The 26223-nt window shown below is 41.7% G+C and overlaps 1 protein-coding gene across 9 annotated transcripts in view; it reads right to left on the reverse strand.

The window, feature by feature from the left end:
• LOC105193269 (transcription factor AP-2-epsilon) overlaps positions 1-26223 on the reverse strand; it is a 221196-nt gene that overhangs the window by 79803 nt on the left and 115170 nt on the right. For 2 of the 9 annotated variants that reach the window (XM_039447093.1, XM_026131396.2), the window contains exon 1: positions 10668-13649. The exons of the other annotated variants lie outside the window; for them this stretch is intronic. In XM_039447093.1, the coding sequence (XP_039303027.1) occupies positions 10668-10934 (267 nt within the window). In that variant the 5' untranslated portion in view covers positions 10935-13649. Of the gene's footprint in view, positions 1-10667; positions 13650-26223 lie in introns of those variants that run through there. 9 annotated transcript variants of the gene reach the window in all.

The following is a 26223-nucleotide window of genomic DNA, read 5'->3' on the forward strand; positions in this document are numbered from 1 at the left end:
ATCTCAGCGCTTTGCCGAATATATTAATTTAACAAAAACTCTTAAGAGGCTTCGTCATTCCTAACTGGAGTGGTAAAACTTGACGCGCCAAAACGAATGCTGCAATAATACACGCGAGTAACAAACTTTTTAAATTTATTTTAAGAAGTCATGCGAGAAACAATGTAATAATTAAAAAAAGAAAAAACAGGAAAGGAAGATATCTCTCTTGCATATCAAAGACGCATATCGCGGTGCCCGTATAAGTAATCGCTTTACTGTTTTACAGCCAAAAACAGCCGCGCGGTTTATCGCGCGCTTTAACGCGCTCGATCTCGCTGTCCCATTTTAACAGAGCCTTCACTCCCTCGTAAACACGAGTGTCAGTCGCGTGCTCTCGTTTCGCGCCGCGGAATGCAAAAAGTACACGGACTAGCCGCGTTTCGACAAGGATGACGGGTAAAGCGCAAACGCGCTAATAAAATGACCGCGGCAACGGCTGCGGGACGGCGAAGAAACGTAGGACTGCAGAAGAAAAGGCTTTACGACGACTCTTACCCACGTTTATTATCCTCCGCTCGTGTGCATACTTCAGCGGCCGAAGTTACGTCTAGTTAAAACTCCCCGCGCGATATTGCAGCAGCCCGAGCGGCTGCAATCGCTCGGCGAAACGGCGCGCGGAGAGTATCCTTCATGTGCGCGCAACGCGACGGCCGAGAGATACAAGTAACTCCCTAAAGATCATGCGAAGTTAAACGGGTGACCTTTCGCCGCCACCGATCAAGCAGATCTCCCTCGGGGAAATAAGACGAAAATCCACCGCGCTATTGCGAAGCGCTCTCTCTCTCTCTCTCTCTCTACGTGAGCTAAGGTAAAAAGAATTTTATCAAAAACTGGATAGCGCGGAATCCAGGTGTAATCGATGCAAGTCCCTCGCGTCGATAAACATCGGATTATCTCTCACTCGCCTCCCGGCGAGAAAATTCGCCTCAATCTCGACTACTGCCTGCCTCGCAGGGGTCTCCGCGAGAGGTTTTTTTTTTTAACGAATATTCCGCGGTAGTTTCGCTCCGCGAGCGGACTGGGTAATATAAGCGACAGATGCCTTATCACGGTGTATTTTACGTTTCGTTAATATCCCCTCAGTGTGCTTAGGAACGGCGCGCTCCGGTTTTGCCGAGCGAAACGAGATGCGCATCGTATACAGAATGTATCGCCGCCCTTCCTCTTCATTTATCTTCGCTGCTGCCGCCGCCGCTGCCGCCGTCGTTTCTTCTTCTGCATGATCATGTGTACCTAATTCCGTCCGTAGATCCTACCGCGAACGTAATATAAGCGACACGCGCTGCAATCACCGCATATTTTATTGTACGTCCACATTGCGTTTAACTGATGCTGCGGTTGCGGATGGAGCGGTCGCGGTCGCGGTCGACGAGTGATACCGGATGCAACGATGCAGAATGCAACCGAGCTCTTCGTAGATTCGGGAGGGGGAACTATTGTTACGGATATATATGATTTGTGTACACACATATCGATGTATACTCTCAGCGCGACGATGAGTTTATGTTTAACAAGCTAATGCGAAAAAAGATATTTCACAGGCTTTTCAAAAGTTTTAAGTGTCCAGAATAAGTATCCGTTATGACAGAGGTGAATAATATATCTATTGTCTTTTCCCCGTATTAGCCGCTTGAAACGTTGATTCCGCGTTAAACGATTCATTCATTCGTATGATGGGTGAAGAGTGCCGGTAAATAACGGATCTTTACTACTGCGTTGCATGCTATGTTTAGATTTAGATTTAAGAGCGAAAGCTGTAGTACTTTGGTAATAAATCAACAATTACTCACATTTACACACGCACACGCACACGCACACACACGCACACGCATACACAAACGCATTTTTTTTTATTTATAAGAATTTTTAGAGAAACTTCTCAAGTCTTGAAATTAATTTTATTTTTTTATATTAACGTTTTAAATTTTATACACACGCATCAATATTTCAAATAACAATAAAATGTGTTAATGATAAATAAAAAGAGTTATAACGAGGACGTAAAATTAATTTCAAAATTCGAGAAAGTTCTCTAAAAATATTTAAAGGAGAGAAGTCCAAAAGAGAAATGACTGGCTTGCGCGGTAACAGAAATCTTAATGGCATCTCGGCATCAATGTAAGCGTTAGGTTGCCAACTTGGTTGGCATTAAGGCGACAGATCCTAATGCGTAGCTCGAAACTGCCACGCTCTTATCATAGATAACCACGCTCGTCGTATTTCAAATGCGAGGAGATTAAAATTCATCTTGCGCTATCGAAATTCACTATCCAGAGATAAATAGCGGCCAGCCGTGTGTCTTTCCCGCTGGTTTAAGCGCAAAAAAGGCAAGCCGGGCTCTAGCTACCGGACTCTAGAGCGCAATCGTGGCGGAGATAAACCGGCGATCGTAATAATATATGGCACCGAAGTAAAACGCCTGTTACGCGGATAAATTTGCCGGCTGCACGGCCGTTTATTGGGTTCGCCGGAGGTTGCCGAGCCGCGGGTGTATTCGCGCGCCCTACACGAATGGGATTTAATCCAGATCTTTATTGCCTCGCGGGGAGAAGAGAAGCCTATCTCAGAGGTACGGGGGCGGAGAGGTGCGCCGAATGCAACAAAGAATCGTTAAGAATGCACCGTGTCTCCTCGAACGCCGATACCCCGTTTCCCACTCGCCTTTGCCGAACAACACGCTCGATACTCCAATGTTTTTTTTTTCCTCGATCTCTAAGAGGATTTGCAAGAATCGCATCGTCCAAGAGCCTCGCGAAATATTCAGCTAAACAGTTAGCTGCATGCAGCCGCTTTAGATTATCGCACACATTGGAATTGCTTAGATAGTACTACTGAGCATTATCTGTGACGAAATTCTGAGAAATATATTTTCGATAAAACTTTAGAACTGATGGGATAAATTCAGTGAGATTCGAGTGATAAAAAAAAAAAAAATGGTTTCATGGTGTATTTTGAAAATTTAGCTAAATATAAACATAATTTTATTAGACCATTAAAATAATTTTAAAGACGTTCAAGTGTGATAAGCAATGCTGCAAAAAATGTTGACATTCTAGCAACCAGTTTAAGCATCCTGCATAATTATTATATTTCTAAATAAAATTATTTTCAGATCTATTTTTTGTGTTGTGAAGAAATGCAAAGTATACGTATGTCGTATTTATATACTTTGCAAATTTTTCTTTCGAAAGAAACTTTCATTGTAAATAGAATTGTACGACGAAGCATGTCGAGTCTGATTTCCAGTGTGTTGGTGAAATACGATATAATCTTTATCGTCATCGAAAGTTCCAAGCCTGTGGAAAGAATCCCTTAGTAGCGAAAACCAACCAATGATTATGCACTTTTTATTATCGCCTATACGTTATACAGTGCTTCCCCCCTCAATAAGTTTCCTGGTTGCCACGTGAGAAGTTGAACGCAACGCGGCAATTTCGATAATCGCCCGCAATAACCGCTGGCACACACCATTCTCCTTGTATACATAAAGCTGAAATTGCGATAATTCATACGGGGTTTTAAAAGTATTATTAAACAACCATCTCCGTGATCCTGCGTAGATATTCATCTATAACTTTATTGTTGCCGTCGCGATGCGTATCTATATTGGCAGACGATTCTGTAATAACTCAATCCTCGTTGAGAAAGAATTTATAAGTATATGCACGCGATACCTTTGCATAGATTACCTCAAAGGTCGAGATAATTGGAAAAAAATTGTATAAAAAAAAATGATAGTGTTATCTTTGCTTTTACATTCTAAAGAACATATTCACGTGTTATGTTAATATCTTTAATAGCGAATGCAATTTACTTAATATGAATTTCAATAAAAATTTCAACGTATGAATTTATTAACGTAGTAAATGTAAGATTAATGACAAAAAAAAAGATAAATAAAAATTGACGAAGACGACGCTAGATTGATCGGGCAATGAGTCCCATGAATCATAGAAATGGTATAAATTTTCCGATGATAAATGCAAAAACTCTCAAGCCGAGAGTAACACGCACGTGTGTGACGCGTACAAGAAAGATTTTATATTCGACTGATTGTGAGTAATAGTGGTTCTCGGTTAAATAATTTTACAAAAACGACCGCGGCGTACGGAACGACGCGATATGGGATATTAATTTTGTCAGATGTGCCATCTGTACGCGCGAGGTTTGCTTCGTCAGAAACCATGGATCGCAAGAGATGAAGAGATGAATTAACGGAGATGAAGCCTCGTGACCTTGTCTACGGTGATAGGTATGTGACGCGCCTATAAATAAAAATTCATTACGCACAGATAAAGTCACGAGTATCACGATTCTCGACGTTATGTCATAATCACCGATAATTTACCGCATTCTAATTCAAGTATTGAAATAGAAATTGTGTACTCGAGACGATGTACATCTCGCGTTCGTCCTTTTTAGAAATCTCTCATTTTTATCCGCGATAAAACAAAGCTATACAATAACAATGTATCATAAAACGTAAACGAAGTTACATACGAATACAAATGATATTTAGCCTAGCGCGGGAATTATAATGAATTATGTTGCAAAGAACGGCATACGGACGTCGAGATAAAGTTAGAGGTAATTGCGTCGGAGAGCGCGTAATTATGAAAAATCGAAGCTTGGAGGTTACGTAGCGATCGTTAAGGGTCAGGCTGGTGTAACAAAGCTTCTTTAAGAGTCGTTCGTTATGTAAGCGTTACGTGATGAAGGCCGGCAAACCGTTTTCGCCAACAAGTATTGAAACGCGATTATCGTAGACGGCGTCCGTCTTTTTCCCCCCTTCGGTCGACGTCGACGTGCGCCCGCGAGACGCCGGACAACGTCAATAACCGGAAGCCCGTAATTTCGCTGTTCGAACGCCTTTATAGCGGCCTTTTTACTTCGACCATCTATTCCCGGGCAGATCGCAGACCGGAAATCGCGCGCGCATCGGCGCGGCGGCACGCCGGATTATCACTCACCGCGGATTTCAAGCGCTATCTTCAAGGAGTTGCGAACAATATATCACGGGCGCGAAGCGCGCGCGATCGTCCCGCACCACCTATCATTATCCGCGATGCCGAGGGATGATTTATCTCTCGGTCTTTAAACTACCGCGTTTCGTGCCTGAATTTTTTCCGCAGGCGGTCATTATGCGCGCAAACGAAACTCCGCAGCGACATTCGTCGCGCGAAACGTTTAAGATTTACGAAGATTGATCTCCGATTTTAAGTGGCTTTGAGGAAGAATCCCGGTCGTTGGTACTTGACCCACCGCATGCAGAGGATACATACAGAGTGTTCCAAGATCTACGATCTTAATCTTTACGATGACTAGCGAGGTTTCCTCAACTGAAACGTCGCGCTAATGAATTTCAAATGCATACACACACAAAAAACTGTACGAATGCCTTCTTCACTTTACCCTGAAAGTCGATATTTTACTTGTCGAGATTTGTTTTGTACGTCAAGTCCGAAGCACCCTGTGTATGCGTAAATGCGTAGATAATTATCGCAAGAAATTGGGACACACGATAATGCGAAACGTGACGAGCTGAAGATCAACAGCATGTTTATTATAATATATATTACAAGAGAATGTCCAATTTTAATTTTATAGGTTGCGTTATGGGCGATGTTGCGCGGCGGTTTCTCCTCTTAATGGAACAAGATAACGGCACTCTCCTGTGGCCATTATAATCGGTAGCTGGTAATAATATCCAGGGAATAAAAAAGTAGCGGGCGCGCACATAATACTTTAAAAAGTTTACATTAGACTTGAAGAGCATATTTTCTGATGATCTCAAAAGGATCCTCTCTCAACGAGAACACGAACGAAATTTCCTATTTTGATAATTGCCGCTGTTTAAACAACCATCAACGATAATTAAGTATGAAGTTAAGATTTAGTTGAATTTAGCTAAAGAGAAAAATAAACATTTATACACCGGCAAAATTTTTTTTTTATTCTCTATCATTAATTGCCGTGTACAATTACCTTTGTGAATCCTTGCAAGGAAAGAATCAGAGTCAGCTTGGTAAAATGTCGGTACAGATACAGATCATCTGTATCGTGTAAGAATACAGATACAGATTGCATTGGTAATTCCAACTATTTCTCTCGAGAATTATTTATCAGAAGGATTGCAAACTCATGATATCAAACAACAGTAATAATAAAACGATTACTTTTTATTCATATACTAATGTCGATAATGATCGTGATAACATACGACAATTATCGTCTATTCGGTATTTAATATGTGTTTACCGTTGCGATAGAAAAACATTGTTATCGAAGCGTTTCTCTTTTTGCCTCCGTGGCATTACAAAGCAAAAGCGAACCGATAAAAACGTGTAAATGCACGATAATTGTCTTAATGTAAACACCATTACCCAACAAAACTCGAGTGAACCTTGCTAAATTGTCTGCGCGAGCGTATTAATTACCGTTGGAGATATCCCGTCTTGGGATCTAGTTGCAAAGTATGAATTATTGAAATTTTATTGCGCACAGCCGTGTTCCGCGGGTCCTGTTTCTCGCGAATTAAAGTGGCATCTCGTTGCGAGAAGTTGCGAGGTTCGACCCATCATGAGAGACGGTCTCGCACACGCATACAAACACACACACACACACACAAGAAAGGACTGTTCGCCGCACCATACTTGATACTTGCGCCTTCGTGGTACGTGAAAGGCGCATTAGCCTCACCTTTAATCGCTCGCAAGTCGTCGGCGAAGGCGATTACCTGCAGGCCATTAAAACTGTCATACGAGGGATCATTCGGCGATCAATCGCGGTGTTTACTGGCCTCTCAACGAGACGACCTTATCCACGTTCAGCGAGCGCGAGTCCTCAACGGTCCGATTTTAGCGTGCTGCACTTTTCGGTGCTTTCACCTCGTACGCCCCGCTGACGTTCGATCGGCGCAAAATTAAAATAATTTGCTTGTTTTATAATCCGCGATAACGATGATCGACGCGTTCGCCGACACGCCATTCGCGACATTCGACGCGACAGCTTTCTCGACACGTCCGCGCACGTGAGTCTCTTATCAACGGTTACCCTCATTCCTTCATCAGAAGAAATTTATTAACTATTTATTAAATATTAATAATTGTACAATACCGTATAATTCTCTTAATGGCGCATCGTGTCGAGCTACACGATGGTGGCCTAATCACACAAATCTGCATTATTTTACTATACGTTATTAATCTTGCTGTCAAATTACATTATTAACTATGATTTATCATCGTGGTTGTATCTTTGCGCACGCTGGCATTAAGATTGCGCGATAACGTTACGTTGCTTGGATTATCAAAGTTAAATATGTATAAAGTTTAACCAACTTTAAGAACTGCAATACCGTGTATAAAGAAATTTATTGTCGATAATTTGTCAATATATAACGTACGTATTTGCGTATTACTGCCTATTCGTGTAGCAATCGATAGAAAAAGTATTAACATTTCGCGCGATGACTTTTACCTTTCCCTTTCTTACGTGATTAGTGTCACGAGATTTTCATTTAACTGACTTTCAGTTTCTATTTTTAATTATCCTGGTATTAGTTTTTTGCTTAATTTAATTTAAATGTTATATTAATTGGATTAATTTACTGATTTAGATTAGTTATATTAAAGTCATAATGCACACTCTCTCTCTCTGAAAAATATCAATTTTACTCTGCCAAGAAAAGAGTAATTACTCAATTTACTTTTTTTCTTCTGGTAAAGAATATTTTTTTGATAATTGTCTTAAAATATATTCATTACAAGTTTCAAAAAACTCATTATCATATATATTTAAAAAAGGAATTTCTATTTTTTCGAAGAATATTATAAAATTATATTCAAGAAATGCCAGAGTAATAAATAAGCAAATCAAATTTTTGTTTTAATTTACAATTAATATTCCTGATTGAAATATTAAATTATTGGAGTTCGGAATAAATTTGAGATAAATTTGATGTTTATAATAAACTTACGAAATATTTGAAATAAGTAATATTTACATAATTCAAATACATGTTCTTCTGCGTGTTCACAGAAATTAATTTTAATTAGATATTATTTGCTTCAAATAAATGTGAATAACTGCATTTTAAGACTATTATCAAGAACATATTCTTTGCCAAGGTAATCGTTACTCAAAAGAAGAAAACTAAAAATTGAATAATCGTTTTTCTTAACACGAGAATATTTTTCCGCATGTAATTTTCTAAGTACAAATAAATCGATGTATCGATTTCCACCCGCAAAAAGGTTAACGGTGATCATTAAAACTAGACGTTGAATTCCCCTCTCCGAGAAAAGAGACTATTTCCCAAACGTCGCCGGTCACGAAACATTCGCCGAAAGAACGTCGAGCTAATCTTCCCTCATCACGTGCACGAGAAGCGTGAAGCTACCTAAGGTAACTCACGGCATCGTTAGACGTAGCGAAAAAGCCGATTCCGAGGATATAATTAACGACACGAGCCCGAGTCGGTAGCGAAGGATAATTTTTTTTCGCTCGCGCTCGCGCGGTTGCGCGCCGCCGCCGACTCGCAAACGCGGCTAATGGAATAACCCGATGGCTGTACCATGGACGGTGGGATCATCGGCGTAGCCACCACGTGCTACATCGAACGGCGATGCGCCGGTACCCGTCACACGTCTCAGGTTCGCGCTCGGATTTTTCCCGAAACCCGTTTTGCGCGGCGCGGCGTCGCGACCTCGTCTCAGGTTCGTATCCTACGACGCTGCTTACACGGCTTGTCATACGAGCCGACTCACTCGTCCTCATTCTCAGCTTGATCCTTTGGTAGGAACGGATGCGCGAGAGACAAGCGGTACATCCGCAATGATCGTTCGACTTGTTACAATCGGGAAGAGTGCACGAGAGTTTCATCGAAACGATAATCTTTCGACGATCATTTTTTTTTATACAAATTATAAAGATGATGATCGTCTGTTTTCTAACGGATATACGAACTTCAATCTCTATCACTTTAGTATAAATTGAAATAATTCATTATAAGATGTATAAATAAATTGAGAGCTTTTAATATACTCGGCAGTGTGTCGATGTTAATTTATTTTGTAAAGTTAATTTATTAAGTTCTCACTTATTTCCGCTTAAAGATTTTTCCTTTTCAGTATTTCTTTTTAGATCATAGTCACGTTACGAATTGACGACATTACAATTAAAATACTAGCTGATAAAATGCAGCTTTCCTATGATAGCGATACTCCGTGGAACACGGAACGACGCACGTATAGACAATAAAGTCATTAAATTTATATAGCGCCGAGAGAAAAGCTTAAGCAAACAGTAGAAATGCGCGTCGCATTTTGAATCACGTCAAGACTTCACAATGGGAATGTGTAATGCGGATAATAATCGCGCGAGAAGGGCACAGCTCGCGATGCAGATCTCCTAAAGCGCGAAAGAGCACGCATTAATAGCTATGTATTATTGTACAGCCGTGGATCCGAGCATCTGATTTGTTGCCGAGTGTTAGAATAGGATACGCTCGCGGACTTTGAAACAGGTATAACCGTGCGTAGGCGGGCACGTCACTCGACAGCTGCTCTCTCTCCTGCCACGTGAGAATTCCGTCTCCATGCAACATGGTTGGAAACCTGCCCACCAATGTGACGATAAGGTGTACTTCGAAAAAGGAAAAAAAAATACACTTCTACGCGGATACAGTGCGTCTTAAAAAAAAGATCAGGGAAGGTTCGGAGCATTATTAAAAATATAGATCACCGTGCATCGATGACGTTGAAAAATTTACACTTAAAAGAAATAACAGTTATATAAATGTACGTTATGCAATATTTAATTTCCAACCTAATATTGTGTGGAGACGTAAATGTTTAAATGTTCAAGCTTACAGAGAGGAAAGGGCATGCATCTCGCAGATTTGGGAAGGTATGCATCTCGCAGATTTGGGAAGGTTCGATATTGAGATATCAATAGTTTGGTGTCGTAAAAGTAATAGGTAAGCCCACGCGGTCCACGTTTGATTAATTGCGCCCTCGCGCCCTCATGCTATATATTTTCCAACACTTTGATTGGGTTTAGCAAAACGCTTGAGAGAGCCAAAATGTGGAAATTCGCTGTCAACAAATCATTCAACCTGCGCGAGAAAAAGACATTCTCCCGTGTTTTACCTCTCGCATCATTCTGCTAAGGATAGACATGTAACCGAGCGCATCTTACGTCTACGTGATGCTCTTTCAAACTCGTAGTTTGTATTAAACATATTTTACAAAATAATTTAATGTATTTTCATCTTTTTAAATAAATTATTTTATTTTATTTTTAGAATCATAAAACAAATTTAAAAAATTTTTATTTTTATTTTTTACTTGATATTACTTTTAAGTTCTATATCAAACTTTAGTAAAATCCGCGACATATGTACTTCTTTTGTTTGTTAAAATTTTGTTAAAATATTTTTTCCGTATTAAATAAATAAAGAAATAATATTTAATAGCATCATCTGGATGCCCTCGATACCATTAAAACTACTTTATTAAATCAGGCAGATGTAGGAGAGGATTGTGTTCGTGATTGCGAAATTATCACATCATCATCAATTCGGAATTACGTTCGGCGATTCGAGAAAAAGACTACAGACTCACGTCGTCCCTATCCTCGTCGTCGGGGCTCCCTTCGAGGACGAACCCGACCTCGTTGTTGTTTCTCGTGAGCGACGGCAGCTTCCTCGGTGTCAGTTCCTCGCCGTCCGTGTCTCTCTTGCGCTTGCTATGCTCGTTAAGCGCAGCCTCGTGCTCGTCCAACATGTCAGTGACCATCAGTTCCGACTCGACGCTCGTCGGGGATACGACCTCGTCCAGCGGTGACATCGTCGTCGTCCGGTCGGCTTCGCCGGCCTCCAAGACAGACATGATGGACTCCAGAGTCCAGTTGATGATGCCCGCTACCTCGCTCGCCGGGACACACGCAGATCCGACGAGATAGTTGCTGGCCGTTGAAAGGTAACAGCAAGACACCGACAATGGCCAAGTGAGTACGGACGCGCGCACATAGAGCCTCCTTTCGCCGTGATCTCGTTTGTTCCGTGACCAATTACAAGGAAGTCACAAGTATCAGAGATATCGATTACTTAATCCTCGAGTTTCAATGAGCTCGCCATCGTCAATTGGAAATAAACCCAGAGGTCGTGACTCTGTGCCAGTTTGTCGTTGCTAATTCCAACGATAATGAGATAAGAAGGATGTCTCGATAACGAGGTACAAAAGCCTCGTGTTAAATTTCAATTCAATCGATCCACGTCTATTTGCCATTAAGGTCTACGAATAACGCATATATCATCTAGTAATGATTGTTTGATGAGAGAGGAATGCGCGCATAGGTTCGCTGTCGCCGTTGAACTTCGGCCAATTACGAAGATCCAATTGTTAGCAACATCCACGTACGTTTGTCGAATCGCATCGTCGGCAGCAATCTCCTCTTATTATTCCTTGATGGCATAATGATCGTCCATTAACCGGATAAACTTGGTTTATTTAAGAGAAATATCAACAAGCGGTCGCGCTCTTGCGTTCAAACCGCAAGGAGTTGCGCGTCGTTGGCGAAACGTTCCCGAGTACGTCTCGGTAAGTTTTTCATCGGGTTTCGCCTTGACTCCACGTGCGATTAAATTTCCATACGCGATCCGGGCATTAAAACTCCAGCCATTAATCGCGGTAGTGAGCTTCTTGCGATCATCGCTGCTTGATGACGTTTCATTACAGATGCGCACGAACACTATTATAAGCAATTTGCTCATACGCCAGTTTTATAATAATTAAGTGGCACAAAAAAAGATTAGTGACACACGCTTCACGCTGCCAAGTGCACATTTGCGTAACGTTTTCTTTATAAAAAAAAAAGTCTTGAATGGAATTCTCGTGTATCACTACTATGGCATGAAACTTCGGAGTATCCGTAGTGACGGAGCTACAATGGCACTGCTATAATTGTATGCAAATTCGCGCTGTCAAACGTAACTTTCACTACCGCTAAAGAGTCATCTCGGGAGGAAACCACGCTGTTCTCGGCGCGCGTTATGTCCCACTCAATTAAGAGAGCTCGAACGTCAACGGTATTTGCGAACAGCTGTCAGCGCGGCCGCTCGCCGGAGCTCGACATCTCGATCGCGCGACGAGGAGACTCGCATTTACGCGGCCGTTTTAGCAAGACTTCGCTAATGCAACGGGTAAGAGCAATTACGAGGCGAATTAACGGGCAATTGGACGCGCGCGTCAATCACGCGGCGCGAACGACGATAATCCGCGAGATATTTATCGTAAATTCAACTTGCGCGTCGCGCAATCTCGTCGCGCTCGTAAAATTTTGTCGCGTTAAAACGTACGGCGGGGACAGTTCAATGCCTCGGATCTTGCGTCACCGATCGCCTCCGGACTGCGTCTCGCGTTCACGCGATGCGTCAGCTTTCGAACGAGTTTCGACGAGGCTTGTTTTGAGACGATCGTCGAGGGGGACGACCTCGCCGCCTGCCCGTGCGCGCATTCAACTCTCCGGTTCCGCGCGCGCAATATGCAACGTGATCTCTGCCGATCTGCCTCGCGTTTTTCTCCTTCGCTTCACCGAAGCAGCTCCGATCGTTCGATCAGATACGTCGGCGCGTAATTAAGCGGCATTCCGTCGTCGCGCGCGGGTTTTCCTCATACTCGGACCGTCAACCTTTCTTCTTTCCCTTTTCGCCGTCGACAGAATAACTGATAAATTTGAGAAAATGTCGGAGGATCACCAATGCAATCGAGCGATCCACTTGCGAGTCCACTCGGTGGAATCTTTGGCGTCTTGCATCCAATGGCGCACGCTCCCGTGTATCGAACGACGCAGAAGCCGCGGCGGGCACAGCCACCGAAAGTCACGTGGCAGGCCGGTTCCGTGGTGCGAGTCGGTGCCGGCTTTACCGTTCTCACAATCGACAGCCTGGCCGCTCGACCCGGCCCGATTTCACCGCGGAATCGAGACGGTGGACGGTGGTCGGTGGCGAGATACCGTCCTCGATCGATCGACGCGCGCGGCACGCGGGCATGCCGATATATCCTCTCTCAACTTACGCGAGGCCGATTGTGTTATGCGATCCTGCGTGTAATGAATCACGTACGCGTACGTGCATCACGCAGATTCTCGAATCCCTTCGTCGCGCGTGGCTCCCACCTTGAGATTTGATTCTCGATAATCTTTGCTCTCAGTAATGGTTGACTCACGCATTACGCACGAATCTCATTATAGCTTACATAATTCATCTTCGGAATACACTAAACGTCAACACTTTTCGGAATCTGTCTCACTTTGTAGCGGGAGATCTTGGCATCCCGCGGCGAGGTGAGGGCGCGATCGATCAATCGTAGACCACGTGGTCGTGCACTGTCACGTGGAGGCGGAGAGGAGGAGACAACGACTACTACTACGACGACGACGAAGACGACGACGAAGACGACGACGATAATGACGACGATGATGATGACGATGACGTTGGCGATTAGCGAGAAAACGACGGCGGGAAGGGGGCACCAAACCAACCCGCGAGGTCACTTTCGGAAAAGTCACCCGGTGGAAAGTCGCGGTACGCACTCTTTTAGACGCCCGTGTATTGGTCGAAGGTCGACGAGGACCGATCGGGCGACACCGCGTTGGCGCGCGCGCCTCTCGAGAATGGCCTAGAGGCGAAAAGAGGAAAGGATCTCTTCGAGTGGCGCCGCCCGCGGCAGGAGGGGGCAAGTATCTCTTTCTCTCTCTCTCTCTCTCTTTCTCTCCCTTGTTCCCTCATGCGTGGAGCAAGTGTTGGAGCTGCGCTCGGTGGACCACCACCATCAGCATCGCCGGTGACCATCACCATCACGTTGGTACCGATGCGTCCGCAAGCACCAACACCATTAACGATGCCAGCTGTCGCGCTCTCTGTCTCGCTCCATCTCGCTATCCGTGGCCTCGTCGGCGCTGCTCCCGCGCCGACGAACGCCTCTCGAGCTCGCCTCGCTCCATCCTCCCGCTTTGCCCTGCGAGTCCCCTTCCGCGTCGTTTCCTCCACCGCGACCGTACCTCCTCTTCGATCTCGAGCGTCGTCTCCGTTCGACCGCAGTCGGAGACTAGACCGCTCGGTGTCTCTCCTTCTCTCGCGTCTCTCATCGGACGAGAGGTACGTGGTATGTCCCGAGAGTTGCGGATCGAGAAGGATCGCCGCGCAACTTGAGCGAGACGAACGCGGCGCAGGGAGAGGACGCGCGGATTTAACATTTTCCTTTCGGTGGGACGTTTGATGTTTCCTCCCGTTTCCTCTCGTTGCTCCTCTCTTCTTCCTGATCGCCGGGACATCGGGAGGATGGAAACGATCCCGCGGGGACGTGCTTGTCAATGAACTCGAGTGTACACTTATCTCGGACCGCTCTGTCGCTTCCTTCGCGAATGACGGCCGAGCTGCGTGCGAGAGCACGCCGAGATCTGATTAGCTCCAATTTATCGGATATCCGAATCTTTTTGGATTTGTTAGACCGCTCTTCTCTGTACGTAAAAGATAATCTTGCGTTTCTCTTTTCCACCGGGCATCTAATTATCAGCGCATGTAATTCACAGGCGAGGTCCTTTGGCGAGGTCCTTTTATTACATGTTGCGTACATCGCGCGATGGAAATAAGTGTATAATTACCATTATTACGTTCAACTGCAATCTTAGTATGAAACAAATTCTATGCATTTAAAACGAATTTGATCGTATTTTGCATTAGAATTTTATAAGAAATGTATTAATTTTGTAAAATAAATTTCAATAAAAGTTCCGATTTCTCCCTTTTGGAATTGCAATTACTTTTAATCCTACTTCTCGCACGTCTCTTCGCAGGGCATTATGCAAGATATCTTAAGCCGTCTGTGTTTTCGATCGTCTTCCTTTTAAATAAACCTACGGCCATTCAACCGCGTGTCACTTATAATTTTTAAAATTTATCTCACAATGTCAACGTTTTTTATCATGCTGCAATAAATTTCGTCCGGTCACGACTCATTTCTTTCTTACAGCACACCGAATTTGTGGTCACCTCTCTCTTCCCGTATCGTATTACAACAGATATTCGCAACGCTAGCCTCTCCCTTCCCCTGTCGCCTCTTCCCTCTTCGTTCTCGCCGAGCACGGAGATATTTTCATTCTGCGTGTCATCGGTTTACGACGACGTGTATCTCCGCAACAGGTATCGGCTTCCTATCCTTCCTTCGTCGTAGATTAACGGCGTACGATCTGTCGGCTGCTCTCGCGCGATCCACGCCGCTCCGATCTAACGCTAGATCACTTTGGACCGGTCTCTCTCTTTCTCTATCGCTACCTTCGCTACCTGCTCTACCAATTAGCTTCGCGCACGTAACGCACGCACGCTCCTCGATATTGCGCGAGCGAAGACTTAACTAATCGCCGAACCTAAAACTAGTGGCGTCGTAATACTAATTTAGTAATCGATTTATGTTCGAGATTGAATGTTGAGAAGTCTCTCGATGCGAGCGTATTATAAGTGACGACAAAATTAAGAAAAACTCAGAAGTCACTATTACACATCTATCCGTATTTACGCTGCAAGAAAGAATTTAAAAAAACGATTGCATATTTATATAATTAACATTGTTATAAGCAAAAAAATATACGCATGTATATGCACGCGTCGCGTAACAGATATATTGCTAACTGTTAATAATTAAACATATATAAAGCTGATGTATACGTGCATAATTGATAGGCTCGACCGTAATTAGAAGTACGTAATAAGCGTGTAATCAGTCATATTCTCGGCATCGTTCGTGGCTTCTTTTCAGTAACGAAATTGACGCACCTGACGTCTGCTCTGCGACTTCGAAGCAATCGATAAAACACGATTACACTGTGCGTTGAGACGCGTGACTTATGCGCGACTCAAGCCGTAGAAGGATCGGCTCGCTCCATCCCCAAGTACCACACCTTCCAGTGGCGGATTATTATTCATACGCGAGCCGGCAAGATAATTGATTTCGATTGATACCGGGTCATTATCGTCATGGCACGATTAAATCAACGGCGGTAAATATACTAGCGGGGTTGGGTAGCGTCGATTGGCGTCGTTAAGTTCAATCGGATCAATTTAGCGGCAAATATAAAAGCGACTTATCCGCACGTATGTGCGGGAACGCACGCGACAACGACGGTAGCGCGGGACGCGGCTCGCGTGCGTGATGGACTGTGCGCATTCCTCCATGCTGGCCCAAATGTGAACGGTAACGAAGGCGAAATGAGTCGCTCATTAGAAAAGAATGTGACGGTAATATGGATGACGCTGTATAATTCAAACTGCAATAAACTCGTCTAAAATAGCTCCGGCCCCTCCGCGTGGCTCAAGCTAGACTTGCGTGATCGTGCGCAAAAAACGAGGAGGGCTTTAAACAACAGTGCTTCCTATATTTTCTCATTTTTGAAATTTACTTTATAAAATACCTTATATTAACGAAGACAAATATAATGTGCTATTATGTTAAAATATAATTTTATTCGCCCGGCAATTCGATTATAAAACAAAATCAGTTTTCATCGTTACACAGAAAGAATTTTCTTTTAAAACTTATCCTCAAGATCATATGGTAGTTGTGGGACAAAATTAAATTATTGTAATTTATATTTTTTTTTATAAAGCACGAAAATCTCAATTAATACAAAATTAAATTAATATGAAAATTTCTCGATCATATTTTGAAAAATTTTATGTGATATTTTTTGATTTAATATTTTGTGATAAATAATTATCACAAAATAGAAAACAGTTTGTTTAAATTATTATAATATATTTTTATAAAATTTTATTAAAATTATAATAAAATTCTTGAAAATATCATATTGTCTCACAACTATATCATAATTTTGAGGGTAACATTTAAGAAGAAATTTTTTCTTGTATACCATGTAATTTCTAGACTTCAACTATTTATTTTTACTAATAGAATTTAATATAATTTTTTAGTGACATTATAATACATTATCAACATTTTCAGTAATCTAGTTTTATTTCAATATTCTTATCGCGCATAATAAATTAATTACATTCCTCGTTAAGACATTCTGCGTACATTTCAATTTTAACGATTTGCTATTGATTCGTAAATCTAACCATTGGACTTTGTCACTGTACGGGTGACCTTTTAATTAACGAGCTGTCGCTAGTTTCCTCTAACGCTACTTTTACTCGAGACTTTTTGTCGTTGGAAATCGCTTGAATATTTACGCTACTCAATTTTACAACCTAGCTCGTTTTTGCAACATTCGCTTTTAGAAACGAGGAGATTAAAAGTTATAGATGGACGAGTTGGATGGGACTAATTCCATAAAAGCGGATTCGCGTTGATCAAGTTGCGCAATCGGTGTCGATTGCGCCACGCTGAAAGCACCGAGTTGCGAGAATCGTTTCTATAATCACAGTATAATTACACGCGGAATTCGTTGCGGCGATTAATATCGCTTTAATGAACGAAAATATTCGGGTCAGGTGAACAGCGATCGGCGACAACGGGTCCGACGGGTGATACCAACGATTCACAAGAGGCTGGCCCCCTCGGCATACCAAGACAGATCATTTCTTCCTCCTTCCTTCTCCCCCGTTCTCCTTCTGCTCCCCTTTACTGTATAAGCACCTGTCCAGACTGAGTGGACGGTATTCTGAGCTTGGTTCATGCGAGTAAACCTGGCGTTCTTCTTTTTCAAAAATCGAACGTGCGAAAGACGAATCGCGTGTTTTTTCCCCTCAAAAGCATGTTATTCTCCTCAGCATTTAAATTATTGTAATTTATATATATAGGTATATTTTTTTTTTATAAAGTCGTACGGAAATCTCAATTAATTCAAAATTAAATATGAAAATTTCTCGATCATGTAATGTAAAACCAAATTTATTTTTAATAAAAGTTTTCAAGTGTGTGTGCGTGCGTGTGTATTAATTGAGAAAAAAATTTATTTGAATACTTGCAATGAAATATTTACTTACGGTGCACAAATATTTATTCGACCAAAAAATAATGGTTAAATTACATTAGTGATTCTTAAACAAATATTTATTTACATTTAGTAAATATATTCATTGCAAATAGATATTCGAACAAATGATTATTAAAATTTAATAATTTTTTCTCTCAGAGTATATGTATTATATATACATACTCGTTTGACAGTTTAAGACAGAGAGAGAGATAATAAAATTAGATATGTAGCTTAATTGAAGTCTGTAACTATACACGTACAAGTTATAGAATATATATTTTGTGCACACATATACACACACTTTTCTCAATGTATTAGAAAATATACTGGATTTGAAATTGAAAAAATGTGTGAAAAATTTTGCATGTTATATAAAATCACGATTAAAATTAGAATTTAAACTGTGTGATCATATCTAATAGTATGAAACAAATTGGATTTTTGAAAAACATTAAAATGAAATTTATATGCCGTCGTTAACTTACGGCGACATAATTAATGAAGTGTCAAACAAACATCCTTCTCGTACAAGATGTAGATTACCGAAATCCTACAACGCGTGTTTCGTAAGTAATCTCTCTTTCTGTCTCTCTCCGCCCATCCATCTATCTGTCTCTTTCCCCATTCAGTTTTCTTCTAGAGGAGCCGAATCCTTATCGTCGTATGCTAAGAATTCCTTGCTGCCACCCACGTGTTCAGAAGATCACTACCGAGAACAGCTACGATCGTCGACCACGTGCGAAAAAAGCCTGAGGAGAGGGAGGAGGAAGAAGCGTCGAGCTATCCGGTGCAAGGAAGGGGGCGAGGAGGAAGATACATTTTTCAGATTATAACCGACCCGTTCTCGATAATGCGAGTACGTCAGTGGCGCCGAAAGGGACGACGAACGATGGAGAGCCTGGTAACAGTGCCTGGCAATTCCCGAGAGAAATCTTTGAGCATATTTTCACGTCTATTCTGAGGGCGCGTCTCTGCCGGATGCAGATAGCGGCGGCCGTGTCGCGGGATGTGTGGCCACGTATGGGTGGCGCACAATATCCCCCTGATGGTAAAGGCCATCCAACCTGCACGATACGACGTAATACACTCGCCGGGATAATATATTGCTGTACAAATGGCGCTACGCCCCGCCGCGTCCCGCCGCGCGTATAGTATACCTGTGCAGCTCTCGTCGTCCTCCGCTTATCTCCGCTCGATTTTCGCCGCGACGACGGCGGTGTCGTCGTCCTCGCCAGAGACGACGCGTCGGCCGTCTCTCCGAGTGCGAAATTAGCGAACGGAACGAAATCGCTAAAGATCGATGCGCGCGTCTCATGTATCTCACGCCGGGAATACTCGTTATCTAAAATAGGAATTGTGTGCCGTGGCTCGTTCTTCCGACGCAACAAGGGCACTTCCTTCGCACGTCGAAAGGCGTAATAACGCGTACAGCAAAGTTGTTGAGTAACATGCCATATTGCACTTGCGTCATGTTGTTAGATCCATTAATAAATTTCTTGGAAGACTGTCAGGATCCACCGGCACGTTAGACAACCTGTCGAGTTTGTAGAAATAGGGCACTACTCTCTCTCTCTTTCTTTCTCCCTCATGCCGTGAATTACGAACAGATGAGATTCTGTGGATTAAACGAGCCAGTATGGCGCGCTCGAATGGGGAGCGATAGATAGGCCGAGATAAACGCGAGCGTCGACTACTAGAAATTGCACTGCCAATTGCGTGTCGTTGCCATCGACGTCGCGATCGCAATCAGCAGCGACAGGCCGCACCGTCCATACCTATTTCGCTCCTTATCCCGCAAGCTCGGCCAATGATAATGGCAGATAGGCGTGGCCTGCTGAGAGATTTGTTATTACAATCGCGTATTTGATCACGCGATTTAGACCCGTGCCTGTGAGCACCGCCGCTGCTACTACTACCGCGACAATTGCGTCGATTGCGAAATCGGCGGTGACGCGTCGTTGTGCACGGCCGACTTATTGCCGTCGTCTCGCGGAACGAGGAGTTGACATACGCTTACAATTTCCTCCGAGATGCTGTCAAAACAAACCGAGATCGATGCTTTTTCCTTCACAATAGACATGTACTTTTCAGCTGAACTTCTTTCCTGAATTATCTTTTTCTTTTTCTTTTCTTTCTCCTGGAGAAAAAACAAAAGAAAAAATTGTGCAAAAAGTTCAACTAAAAAAATGGATCTTTTTGTTTTGATCAGTTTCCTTTTTGATATTATTAAATTCATATATTACTGATTGAACAGAGAAATAAATAGTATATTTCTTTTGCAACCCTTAAGGATGTATAAGACATTTCTCAAAACATTTAAGAAAAATATGAAAAAATTACAGATTATTTTATATTGTATTTGAAAGTAGTAGAAAAAATTAGGGGCGATTTTCTATCTGGATCAAAAATTATTTCAATACAAAAATAGACGTGTGATCTAATGAGAAAATAAGAAATAATGAAAAAAATCTGAACTTATTTTTTTAAGTATTTTAAATATTCACAATGATTCATATAAAGTTTCATTGCGATGCAGAGATCAATTTTGTAAAATAAATAAAATTTATTTATTTATTTACAAAATAACTAAAGAGACAATAATAATAAAACTTTGTACAAATTATCTTGAATACTTAAAGTACTTACATAAAAAAACTCAGATTTTGTAAATGTTGTCAAAAATAATTATTTTTAATAATAGAGTAAATAAATTATAAAAATGTTATTAAATAAAAATATAATCTTATTCACACAACTTTCGTATAGTTTATTTAAAGTATTAATATTGTATTGTATTGTATTGTATAATATTGTAAAGTATTAATATAAACACATTTCTAAATTTTATAATATTTACTTAGAAGGGATTCTACTGTATGTCCGATAAATCCTTAAGATAATCCCCTAATTTGATAATTTTATATGCATTTCTCTAACATTCGGTACATTAATTACAGTATTTTGTGAATCATTAGTTAATCTCGACAACAAAATCCGTAATGGCACATTCTTCCTTGTATTCGTTGTATTATTTAATCATTACAGAACGTTTACTACACGATTTCAATTTATTTCGTATAAAAAATTTAATCCCAATAATTTTCTCTCCTCACTCTTTAAAGACATATCTTTTTTTTTATAAGTAATTGATATACATGTTGATACAAAAAGTAGTTAAACGTAGGCATTGAGAGAAATCCTTGGCAAAGATATGGAGAAGTAGCACGTACGGAGGCTAGAACCAAAGGCTGCTTCTGCCACGCTCGACGGTGCAGCATGTTAGCATAACGAGACCGGTCACGCGATCGATACTATGTATAAAATGCGTCTCTCAGAACATCCATTTTACATTCCAGATTCCATGGAGAACGACACAAATTGCCAGCACTATATCTCTCGCAATTAGAACGCGCACGCCGATCGTTATTAACTCTATCGTGTTATATTTCTTCGTGTTGTTAACGTTGTTGCCCTCGCGAAACGCGCTCGATGTCGTCCACGTTGACACGTCGCAAAAACAAAATATCAAATCTCAGCCGGGAATTGAATTTTCATTAACCGGTTTATAGTATCGGTCTCGCGACGATTGGAATCATTTCTGCACGAAGCCGTTGTTGCGTATAATTGAATTCATAAGATTTTTGTTCGTTTTAAGTGATATAATATTCGTAATATTACCCGATGCCAATGACGCATCCAAACACTTTTTTAAATCTTAACATCCGATTGACAAATTTGATGTCGATGCCATTTTCGAATGGGTATCTTGCAATTTTAATACGCACACGAAAGATATAAAAACGAATAATGAACTGAAATTTAAAGTCTCCAAAGTCTATAAATTTTTCATCAAATAAATTTTTTTTTTTTTCCAAACTTGTCCAAGTAAAACGATACATTCAAATTTATAATATTTTGTATGTGATGACTTAGCACAGACGTACCGTGAAAAACGGCGAAATACTCGAGCTATTAGAGCATGTAACATCATTCAAGATAGGAATCCATCTCGGATCCATCACTTGTGGTTTCGTGAACGAAAATCGCGCTCGTTTGTGACGCATCCCTTATTTTTTCATTATTATCAGTTACTCTCCCTGCATTTCAATACAATATAGCTCGTAATACCTGCACAAGTATTTGACAGTATCCGTTTTAGAGCTCGGCACTCCCGCGGTGCAATATTTTTTATATGACGGCAGATGTGAGAAATGACGTGTAATAAATTATTTGTTATACGTAGTTTTTTTCAAGTTTTTCCTGAAAAATATAATTTTGCAATATCTGTAACGATAAACTGAGGTATCTGTCACGTAAAAATGTAAAATAATTCTTGAAATATAATAATACAGTACATTTCTCAAAATCGCCGTGATAGATTTTTGACAGTTGGGAAATGTATCATTATTTCAAGAATTATTTCACACTTTTACATGATATATATCAGATAGATGTCTTATTCGTACTCATGTTTGTGTCTCAGGTATAGTGCATATTTCACAGGTTTCAAGATTACGAAATTATTATATTTTTACGGGGAAATTAAAAAATAATTTATTACACGCCATTTCTCGCTTCTGACGCTATATAAACAATTAATATCGCGCCGCGAGAGAGCCGAGCCTTAAGGATGGAACGGCAAATTGATCGGTAGACATCACAAAGACGAATCTGCCGTTGGAGATGATCCACGATAGAGAACGATTCACAATGTCGTAAGAGCCCGTCGTCTTCTCGATTTGCATGGGGAGTTCGTCGAGACCTCACGGTCGTTGACCGCCGCGACCTATTTCATAAAGCTTGATAGGTCGACGATCAGGCGTGACGAATGTGTGACAGGTACGTATTTGCAAGTTATTAAACATGACGTATGTCTCCTTTTCAGGAACATAATAATAATAACAAGAAAGCGCCTGTCATCGTGATAGAACGGAACCCACTGACGTACGAAATTTCATCTGCCGTACACAAACGGCGAATGCGTACGGCTACAACAAGAGCGGTTTGATTTTTATATCGCAAGGGCGTAGCGATAAATTCGGCGGATTAAATCTTCAATTTCAAATAAACTATTAAATTTAAGTTAATCCCAGACGAAACATGAGCATCGCGTCTCCCATACGAAGATTCCTATTATTATTCCTTTTAGAAAGAGTTATTACGTAAGTAAAATATGCGATTCAAAGTTTGATAAGGCCTTTACAATAAATAAACCGTTGTACATCGTTGCACGCCATAGCGTTTACCCTCTTAATTGCTATATACAAGACACCGAAGGTGCTATAATTCACACGTGCGCGTTATGAGTCAGATCGCGCGCTTACTCGTCATTTTATATCCAGCATCAATATTTGCAGTGACTCGCGGCACCTGCCGATACAGAGGCAATCGTCGCGGCACGGCGCGCAGCATCGGCGTTGGTTTATTCCGCGTTAATACCTCGATAAACGCGCCGCACCGTTTTACATCGTTTTCATTGCGTGCGCGCCGGGGCGAGGTAAAATAAATTGCGGGACGGCGGCGCGGTGAGCGTAAAACTTATTGTCGGAGCCATCTCGAGCACCCGAGCGCGCGCGTTGCGCTCCAGGAGAATGGCGGAACGGCAGGACAAACATTAACCGACGCACGGTGAATGCGGTATGTCCGGTTACGTGCTAATGCGATTTTACAATGTGAATGGCTTCTTACGGGTATAGGCGACTCCGTGCGCGACCTAGCTGAAGCAATTGCCATTACCGTTTTCAGCGGTGAAGCAAAACGAAAGCGCCTAGTCGCGCTTTTAGAAAAAAAGAAAGGAGGCAATGATAAAAACGCCGGCAGCGGGTTCCGGACGCGACTCGTCAGTAAACAATGAGATTCTCCAATCCGGTTATCGCTAAACGTGTGATATTACAATCTCTTTTTTTTTTAATTGCGACTGAATCTTGGATTTGTATTTATGTGTATAAATTATTTAATCCTTTAGGAAGAGAATTTTTCCTAATAACATTTTCATTTTTTTTTTCGCTCGCGAGTTCTCCGATTACTGGAGACAATTAAAGAAAAAAACGTATCTTTAATATCGATCTACAATTGATAAGAAAAAATTAATGAAAGGAAACGCGATAGCTGTAATTATTTAAAAATTTCGCATGTAAATATACCACGTGCAGCACGATCGCTATCTTCCTCGATTAATTATCCCTCTCGTGCTGTGTGTGCGCGCACCTTCGCTCGCGCAACGGAATCGCTCCGAGAAATATTTCCTAGTGTTTATCAGCATTTTTATTTTCCGCACGTTTCAAGCGCCTTTCCCCAAGCGTCTACCCTTCCGCGTGTTGCACTCGCGCGCAAGCATCGTACGAATAAGCTTCCACGTACCTACCCGGCTTTTTCTCTTTCTCCGTGTACCGATCCTCATCTCTTACCGGAGCCTCACTATCTTTTTCTCTCTCCCTTTTACCCGTCCGCGTTGATCCGTCCCTTCCACCCCGCGCCGAGATTCCGCTCGACCCGCGCTCGTTTGGTCCGGCCCAGCACCAGGTCAACGCCCTAGTGACCAACGCACCTTGTTCCTACGCGTTCCGTCCGTTCATAACGCGTGCGTGTGGATCGCCCCGGGTGCGTGCGTGTGCGTGATCTTGCGTCTCCGCGTGCGTGAGTGCGTATGTACGGCGGACGGTGCGTGTATCGCGTACGAGGGCTCGATCTAGGGCAAGCGAGCAGATGCCGGAGAGCGCGGCTTTTTCTTCATCTACCTGCAGCATCGGACACCGAACGAGGTCCCGATCGAAAAAGTCGAGCGTAGCCGCCCGAAGTACCGTCACGATCCTCGAGGCGGATCGTCGTCGAAGATTTATGAATCCGTAGCCGACTCGTCCGATCGACGCTGTCGACCGATACTTCCCAGTCAGCCAAGCTCAATTAAACATGCAAATTTAATAAGGAGCTATGCAAGATTGTCGCCGGAATTGAGTTCTCGTGATGCTTCCTATAATTTAAGTAGGCGCGCGCTGACGGGACCAAAATATTTTTGCTTATATGAATTTTTTAGTACAAATTATCCATACATGTCATTATGCTCCTATCGAATTTTTCCTTGAGATTATTTTAATTGTATACACATAATAAGTTTGTGTATTATGCATTACACTACTTGGAAAAAATGATTTTGCTGAGATAAAAATTTAATTAAAGATCTAAAATAATTTTGTTGAACCATTAAAATAATTATAAAAGAACTGTAAGCATAATGAGCAATGTTGTAAAAAATTTTGACATTCTAGCAGCCAGCTTGAACATCTTACGTAATTATTTCGTATTCAGCTAAATTTTTAGATTCTTCAGCAAAATCGTTCTTTTCGTATTCATTTTCAAACATAATATCGCAATGCTACTATATTGTATAAAATATTTGTAATATTTCATAAATATTTCTCTTCTTTGCATTTTGAGTGACTCGCAATTTGATAAGAGCGTTTTAAATATTTCCAACACGCTTACATTGTATAATACATCATAGACGTGTTGGAAATATTTCCTCTCCAATTGTAAACTACTTCGTTATTTACAGCAATTTATTAGAGGACGTTCTGCGACGGTGTAATGATGCATTCTGTAATGGTGCGTGCTGTATGAAACGTGGATTTACATGTAATCATTTCTGCCAGACGGTCGCACTGCAAAACGAGTAACGAAGCAACTCCGCGTATGCGCTCGCCCCTCATTTTCTTCGTGCATCTCGCTGTCTGATGTTCCACGACGACTGTCGTGCACCGTCTCGAACGCATTTGCGCGCCGAAGGAAGGATTGTGCCCGACGTGGTAAAAAATGGATAATCGGTAATTGCCCCCGTGATCGTGCGGGACGAAGGCGCAGCTCCGTGCGAGCAGTTGACTGTTTGCCAGAGTCTTGTTCCCAATATCATACTTTCCATAAGGTTCACAAAAAGTGAGAATTTATGTTTCAGTAGATTTACAAGGGATTTTTTTTGCCTATATTAGTTAAAATTTATAAGAAATCTTAATTACAGATATATTTCATGGAGAAACTCAAAATGATTTGACAATAGCTTCAGTAATGTAGCTTCAATAAGTACGATAAGTTTAATTTGCTAATTCACTTTATAAGCTTGAAATTTAAAATTTCTTCAGAATTTTAGATAGATAAATTCGATACTAAATATATAATAACTGTCACTCT

This window comes from Solenopsis invicta, chromosome 1 (assembly GCF_016802725.1).
Source record: "Solenopsis invicta isolate M01_SB chromosome 1, UNIL_Sinv_3.0, whole genome shotgun sequence".
NCBI classification, from domain to species: Eukaryota; Metazoa; Arthropoda; class Insecta; order Hymenoptera; family Formicidae; genus Solenopsis; species Solenopsis invicta.